The following is an 8,384-nucleotide window of genomic DNA, read 5'->3' as shown; positions in this document are numbered from 1 at the left end:
TTTTTTTATATTCACAGATCTGACTACCATCTACTCGCTGTGGACAAAAAAAACAAAACAAAACAAAACAAAGGGTTTGGAACGTACTATGAACAGTACATTCCAGCACTGCACAGGGGAAAGAGTCTGTGTTTCTTTGTTTTCTTGGTTGGCTGTGTCTCTCCTCCTTGGGAATACCATGAGATTATAAACAGGAGGTGGATCCAACATCGTATCCCTGTTCCACTCATCTATCAGTGCTCCCACTATCACCAAAGCAAACCAGAGATCTGAGCAAAAAATCTGTAGAGGACGTAAGCCTGTGTTCTCTAACATCCACTGGGCACAGGTGGCTAATTCCGAGGCATTCTTGCCATTGAGGTCAGGAAGAAAGAGCTGGCAGCTCATCCACAGTCTTTGGCAAACCAGACAGGTGTTTTTCTGGCTGTCAACCTCTCTGGGAAGGACTCGCAGTGAAAGGAAAAGCCTCGCTGGGGGGCTCTGCTGGAGCGGAGACACTTTTCCACTAGCTATGTTTGGATGTGATGCTCGTCTCTGTGGATCTAACATGGACTCTATGGCCTGATTACACAGCCCTGGTGTTCAGATAGTGCTGGAGGGAAGGGTAAATATTACAAAAAACATTTGTTTTTCTCCATGTCATCTAGAACCTATTCAGATCGGACTGGGGGGTGGATTTTAATTATGCATGTGCTAATCAGTGATTACAGTTTATTCTAGAGCGTGCGTGATTTTGATTTCTCTCCTCCTATTACAAAAATCATGACACTATTTCAGAATACCAACAGATTTTGGTGCATTTATCAGGCCTCTACTTATTTGTGTGCAGTCCAAATAAACATATAGACCTTTAAAATGCATCTCTGAGAGTTGGAAGTCTGCTGCTGAGGAGGTAAACATGACTTTATGGCAGAATATTATTTTCTGTTATGAACTACCTCTTGTAATTTGGCAATAAATCCAGTTCTGTCAGAAATTATGAGTTTAGTTTCCAAGGACCACAGCCAGTATTATTGCCTACATCTCTGCTGTAAAATGAATCCCATGTTTATTATATATACAGTAAATGTCAATACTTTAAACACAATGTCATCTTGAATGTGTTGTTCAACAGAGGAAGGAACAGCTAAACTACTACAAAGCCACGACATACCAGGCCATTATGGCTTTCGTATTTCTGTTAGGTTGTGATGTGTTTATGCTGTTGGATGCAACTGTGTGATATTGGATAATGATAACAAAAGTAGACGCTGATTGAGGCTTTATAGATACTAGTTAGTCATACCAAGCACGCAGTGAAATGTGCTGCAGGGCATGGCAGGATAAAAAAACTCCAGCTCTATTTGAATGTATTTTCTCAGTGTTTCTCCTTTAAACTCAAAGCTTTCTTGCTGTTTGATAAGTGGCAGCAATATATCTGACAACATTTCTGAGATGTATGTTGATTGCAACTTTGTAGAGATGCGCAAACACAGACCTCTCTTTTCCTTTTCGTCCTCATAAACTCTCTTTCTCTCTCCTCCCTACACACAGGATAATGCATATCCTTTCCTGCCCAGAAAAAGAAGCCACCATGAGCAACGTCACGGTCACCGACAACACTGAACCCATCAGCCGCACCATGAGTCCGGCTACCCCCAGCCCATATCCCTATCCTGTCAGTTTTCAGGTCTCTCTGACAGGCTTCCTCATGCTAGAAATCCTGCTGGGCCTGAGCTCTAACCTAACAGTGCTTGCCCTCTACTGTATGAAGTCAAACCTCATTAGTTCTGTCAGTAACATCGTCACCATGAATCTTCACGTGCTGGATGTGCTGGTCTGTGTGTGCTGCATCCCCCTCACCATCGTGGTGGTGTTGCTCTCCCTGGAAGGAGACACTGCACTCGTCTGCTGCTTCCATGAAGCCTGCGTCTCTTTCGCGAGTGTCGCCACTGCTGCTAACGTGCTTGCCATCACCCTTGATCGCTATGACATCTCTGTCAAACCAGCCAACCGAGTGCTGACCATGGGCCGTGCCCTGGCCCTGCTGGCTACCATTTGGGTGCTATCCTTCATTAGTTTCCTTGTACCCTTTATTGAGGTGGGTTTCTTTGCCCAAGGCCAAGCGGAGCTGAACCAGACAGTGGTGGAGAATGTGGTTCATACAAACCAGTATTACACTGAGCTGGGCCTATATTACCACTTGCTGGCTCAGATTCCTATTTTCTTCTTTACTGCCGTTGTCATGCTCATCACCTACTCCAAGATCCTGCAGGCGCTCAATATTCGCATTGGCACACGTTTCCACGCTTCACAGAAGAAGAAGGCTCGCAGGAAAAAGCGTCCATCCATGACGGCCATGACAACGCAGCAAGAGGCCACCGATGGATCCCAGAGCAGCGGCAGCCGCAATCCCACGCTGGGTATGCGCACCTCTGTCTCCGTCATCATCGCCTTGCGCAGGGCTGTAAAGCGCCACAGAGAACGGCGAGAACGCCAGAAGAGGGTGTTCAGGATGTCCCTCCTGATTGTGTCTACTTTCTTGCTGTGCTGGACGCCCATCACGGTGCTCAACACAGTCATCCTGAGCGTGGGCCCCAGTGACCTCATGGTCAAGTTGAGACTGGGCTTCCTGGTCATGGCTTATGGGACCACTATCTTTCACCCTCTACTCTATGCCTTCACCAGGCAGAAGTTCCAGAAAGTCTTGAAAAGCAAAATGAAGAAGCGAGTGGTGTCGATCATTGAGGCAGATCCTACCCCCAATAATGCTATTATTCACAACTCCTGGATCGACCCAAAGAGGAACAAAAAGGTGACATTTGAGGACAAAGATGCCCGACTGAAATGTCTGTCGTCTGAGGATGTGGAGTGAAGGAACTCTTTATCGTTAGTGAATACCATCAATACAGTCAAAGCAGCTACAACTGACATCAGGTCATGACAAAAAAAGGGAAAATGTTAATCCAAAGCAGTAATGTAAATAATATGTGCAATAGAAGGTACAAGAACAAGAGGTGAATAATTTATTACTATTTAATGAGAACAAAAGTAGGTTTCATAGATATATCATATACTGTACTGTAGATATTGCATGGCTTTTTGTAACAGTAGCAAAAAACAGTACATTGTGTACATACAAATACATGTACAGGGTAGGGTAAACAAGGTATATAAATAGAGAGAGAAGTAGGCATTGTTATGTAAATGTATATTTATAATAAATTTTGTGTTTACCCACCTAATGCAGCAAAAGACTTCCTATTCTCCCCTCCCCTGAGTAAAGTGTTTGTGATTCTGTGACAGCTGTGAGATTACTCCCATTCATCATCGTGCCACTTGCTCTGACACCAGACCCTGCGATCCCCAGCGACCACTGACCTTATTGTCCGGGAGCCCTCCGAGGGAAGGTCCTCACACTGAAATGAGACTATAGGTATGAAGATGCAACACAGACAGACGGGTCAGACGTGGACAAACAGGGACAGAAAGTAGTGGATTGCTCTGCTGAAATAGCTGGAAAGCTATGGGGGCACTTTTCACAACCACTGCTTTTAGAGTTCAAGAAGAGCACTCGCATTCCACAGACAAAACAGAACACAATGGTTCTCAACATCTCATGTGACATAAACCAGATGTAATCAAAACCTAGTCTGTTTCCCTTTAGCAGTCACCTCTTTGAGCCAAATGGAAAATCTACAGTTGCCTTATTTTGGCATGATGAATTGGGTACGACAATATGATTGAACAGGGACCGTTTCACTGAGCGCACACGCTGAACAAAGTGAATAAATAATAACAAACACTCTGCTAATTTTCAAAGAGAATTGAATCCGCAGATAACATGTTTTATTATGGAAGTTATTTAACCAAACTAAACGGAAATGGCTGTATTATCAAAGTGTCTGGTTTTAATAACACTAGCATAACAACAATGCTCTCCAAATAATCAAACCCATAACTGTAATGAAGGAAAACAGCAAATATCTCAAAGAAAATTAAGATTCTGTATGCATTGCACAACACTAGACAATGAAGTTCTTCTTGCCCGCTTGTGTATGACTACCAGGAACACGAGCTGACCATAGATTGTCAAGGATAAAGACAGTAAAATTGTATTTTCCAAGTGGTTGCTGCTGGTAGATTATACATTCTTGGCTCGACTTGTCTAGTTGACAAGTTTGCCCTAAATAAGTAGGAAATAATTTATTCATACAGCTGCAGAAAAATCTCAGAAGTACGAATCTACAAGAGGGGAAAAAAAAAAACTGTCAGCTTATTACATCCAGCATGCGCCTTAACATTAAATCTAGATGCAGAGTTACAATATCCATTAGCATATAAAGCCGTGCTCAGCTAGCGCAGTGTTGCACTTCATTTCAATCCCCGGGTCAGGGATTACGTTCTGCCTATGTTGTGGATATACACAGCGCATTCCCATGCATGCATAAAATTGCGCACAAACTCACAGGCATCCTGCGCTCCTCGGCTTATCTCGGTAATGAACTTATCACATGTGCGACTTTACTGTCTCAAGTACAATAGAAAACTGAGGGCCCTTTAGATCCTGAGAGCACAGGCCTGTTGGCAACTGGAGTGATTACACAACCGCGATCAGAAGCTTCTCCGGCTGTTGGCGTCTGGTTTGTGACACAGCAGAGAGGGGTGATATGGGAATATTGATGCAGGCAAGGTTCTTTATGGGCTTGCTGTAAACAGACAGTGTGGATGTCACGGTGCCTTGAGGGCGCATCTGTGATTGAGAGTGGAGATGGGATCACAGCCAGAAACAGATCAGCTGACAGGGCAAAGAAAATGACCTATGAGATGACACATTCACCCAGAGGATGAATTCAACACGAATATGTAACAGTCTGGATTTTAGAAGACAAACTTTAACTGTGAAGCGTCGATACACAAATGCATGTCCTTATTTCAGTTCCTACCATAACAACAGCACAACAATCCATTCCTGGTCAACTCATATATCAGAGTCCTTCTCAAATGTCAGGTACTATTCCAAACTTCATCAGTGCTACTGAAACAAATCATTTTTATTGATTATGTTCTAAAATTACCACTCAAAGACCAATACAGTTTATGCCAACTAGATTTTGAGGTCACAGTTTGTTTTCCATCCCGAGGTGCAGCCACACTACCAGCGGACTGGTAGATAAAAAACAAAATATATATAGATTTTACCTAAATAGCATTGTTGTGTCACATATGTATTAGTTTCAGTGTTTCATTGCAACAATAAGGTAGAGAGCTAAATTTGAAGCAGAATTATTTTCTCATATTTATCAGTGGTTAATGAACTCAAGCCTGAATACATCTCAACAAGTCTTCATCTCAAACGTCTACTCAACATACATTATTTGCTATTAGTTGCATTTAAAGGCTTAATCATTCTAATCAACTTAAACCTCCTTATCAGACTTCTTAATCTGCTGGCATATGATAGCTCCCCGTCTTCCCTGAAGATCCGCCCTACTTTGCCTCTGACTCGCTGGTCTTTCTTCCTTGGTTTGTGTAATGGTTAAATGGCTGATAAGACGGTTGGGGTTAGACATAAATGTCAGAGCCAATCAGAGGCAGAGTAGAGGGAGGTGTTCACAGAATGTGGGTGAGAAAAAACATAATTGTGTGTGTGTGTGTGTGTGTGTGTGTGTGTGTGTGTGTGTGTGTCTGTGTGTGTTAAACTCAGACAGCAGAGGAAAGAAGCAGTGCACCCATAAATTAGAAATGAACAAAACTGCAATTTGACACAATCCAATTACAAAATCACAAAGGGTGCAATTTAGGTTATACAATATGCAGTGCATCTGACCCAGTGTTTAAAGGGATAGGTTTACAAATTCAAGCCGCTTTTCTTATGTGGAAATCAAAGCTTTTGATGTCATCTCATGCAATAATGTTCCATCAAATGTCTTAAATCTATTACACAGAAAATATTGAACTGAAGCTTCTATAAAAAATAATCTATCTCAAATCAAATTGGGATATTTTATCCTGACAGATTTTGCGAAATATCTCAATTACATTTGCATCGATGTTCTCCCAAAGTTGTTTGGGCCTACAGTAACTGACACCCAAATGCAGCAGACTCTAAACTTAGGTTTTTTATTACATGACTATTTTTGGTGCAAATGTTTACCCTCCAGTTTGCTGGATGGCTTTCTGAGATTTATTCGCCAAACGGGAGATCTACCCACAGTTGGCGCCTGGCAGGTGTTAATATCGGACCCTGTACACCAGCCAAAACGAACAAGCCAAAAGAAAAAAAAAGTGACTCATACACAACCGACGTAACCTGTTGTTAAATTGTGAAATTAAGATATGCGCTTCTTTGAGTGTTTCTTAGTCAACGCCAGCAATCGTTCTGTGGAGTTGTGACACTAACGTACGCTGTCATAGTTTCGGAAATGCCTGCCAGTCAAAGCTGAGGATGACAAAGTATAGTCAAATTACTGCAGTTACATAGAAACGGTTTGATTTTTCAAGCAGACATTAAACAGCTCAGCTGGCCAATATGGACTTTGATGCACATTAAATCTGTATCATAGCAATGTTGGGCAGTGTGTTGTTAGCAACTGATTACACGAGTCTCCACTCTCACTCTGTGTTTTAAATGAACATATGCTATATTATCACATGCTCTGAACAACCACAATCTTCTGTTACATCATATTTGTGAGAAGCAAACATTAAAAATACCAAAAGATTTTGACCAATCAGTATGGGAATAATACCAGAGCAGAGGGAGTCGTCATCACTGAAATCTTTTCTCTTGTACACTTGAAACATGACATACAAAAATGTTAAAAACTCATATTTATGTCTGAGTCAGTCAGAGAGCTACGGACTTGAAAACACTTGCTAGCATAGCAAAATCAAGGCTACAAACAAAGTGTAACAGTCTCCATCAGTGCTCTCTGTATTCAAAAATGCTGTCTGATGCTCTCAGCATGTAATTCTCTATTCCTCAAATCAACACCCCCCCAACGTACAATAAGAAATTCTTTGTTATATGTGACCCAGTGTAGTAAACACTATTGTGGAGGCCTTTCTTACTCAACAACAAGCTGAGTGTAACCCGCTTGTTTATTGTAACATTAGCATTATGATTAATTTTCTCTACACACTGCCCTCCAGCAGGGCTTTATATAATTTATATTTAATTGTTTTTTTTATTGTTATTGTTGCAAAACTGCTGCTAGTGTTCCTCGTTTGAATCTTTACAATATGTCGCAGGATAATAGACTTGCTAGCGGTGCTTTTCTTTAATTGTTCTTGAACATATAATTACCAGGAGGAGGTGTGCAGTTTTAATATATAAATTTAAAAAAAATTTGTCTTGAGTTTATGCAGAGAGAAAAATATCTATTAAAATTGTGAATCATCTATAAAAGTAATTTATTGGCCACATCGCCAAGCTCTGTCTGGAATGAGGCCACAGCCGATCATGATTCAAGCTCAGTGTTAAAAATAATCGCGCGTCTAGCGTATAGCAGCAAAATGTTCTCTCGCATTTTCTTGACATGTTTGAATTCCAAGATTTGGACCAAAATATTACCCAGCACTTTGGGGTGTTTCGCAAAAATGTTGTGATGGACATTGTGCAGTGACCTGTGGCTACAATTTTGCCTCGGACTCATTATTATGACAAATGCAATTTAATTTTAAAGATGCATTAAGTAATTTTCTACCACCGGAGGACAAGTAATACAACAGAGCCTAGACGTACTGTTGCTTAAAATCCACGGTAAGTGTTATTTTTATGTCCCTCGTTTTTCATTTTCTTCCCTCACGGCACCTTTAACCTTGGATAACCTGCACAGAAAAAAAAAAAAAGTCATCAATAGCAGAAGTTCAACGATGCTTCACTGCAAGCCTCATTAGAATCACTTGACCCTGGTGAGTCCTCTCCTTTATCCCCTGTCCCTCTCCCCTGTAGTCCACATCAAGGCTGCCACTTGCTGCTGTTCCTATCACACGCATTATGTCCGTCCGGCTCTCGCTCAGCGGCTGCCTCTCTTAGACAGCTATCCCCAATTCAGATGCCATCTCTTCAGGGCCCCTCTCTATCCAGCCGCAGACACAGAATAAAAGCCTGGGAAATCACATTACTCCGTCCGTATGGAGCCTCTATTGCATTAGGTCAGTGAACACTCAACTGTAATTCTGCTACTGTAGAGGAGAAGAAAGTGAATCGAGCACACCAGCCAGCACGGCTTGACAAATTGTTGCTTGTGGTCATTTTCCAAATGTTGCTCTCACCGAGCCACATTTAGAGAGATGGAAGGACACTTTTTTAGAGTTGGAAGATATATGACTTTGATAAAAACCTATAATCTCAGTACAAGAAAATCTATGGCCAAGATAGAAACCAGGAATCAAAGGCG

General features: G+C 41.7%; 1 protein-coding gene across 1 annotated transcript; it reads left to right on the top strand.

Moving 5' to 3' along the window:
- Positions 1 to 448: 448 nt before the first annotated feature.
- Positions 449 to 3,224, top strand: LOC103358310 (probable G-protein coupled receptor 22). The gene is made up of 2 exons (XM_008283223.1): positions 449 to 604; positions 1,534 to 3,224. The coding sequence occupies exon 2, from the start codon at positions 1,538 to 1,540 to the stop codon at positions 2,852 to 2,854; it is 1,317 nt and encodes a 438-aa protein (XP_008281445.1). The 5' UTR covers positions 449 to 604; positions 1,534 to 1,537; the 3' UTR covers positions 2,855 to 3,224.
- Positions 3,225 to 8,384: the final 5,160 nt, after the last annotated feature.

This window comes from Stegastes partitus, unplaced genomic scaffold, assembly GCF_000690725.1.
Source record: "Stegastes partitus isolate 25-593 unplaced genomic scaffold, Stegastes_partitus-1.0.2 Scaffold303, whole genome shotgun sequence".
Classification (NCBI taxonomy): Eukaryota; Metazoa; Chordata; class Actinopteri; family Pomacentridae; genus Stegastes; species Stegastes partitus.
The sequence above is the reverse complement of the archived record's forward strand: the minus strand, read 5'-3'. Positions and strand labels throughout refer to the sequence as shown.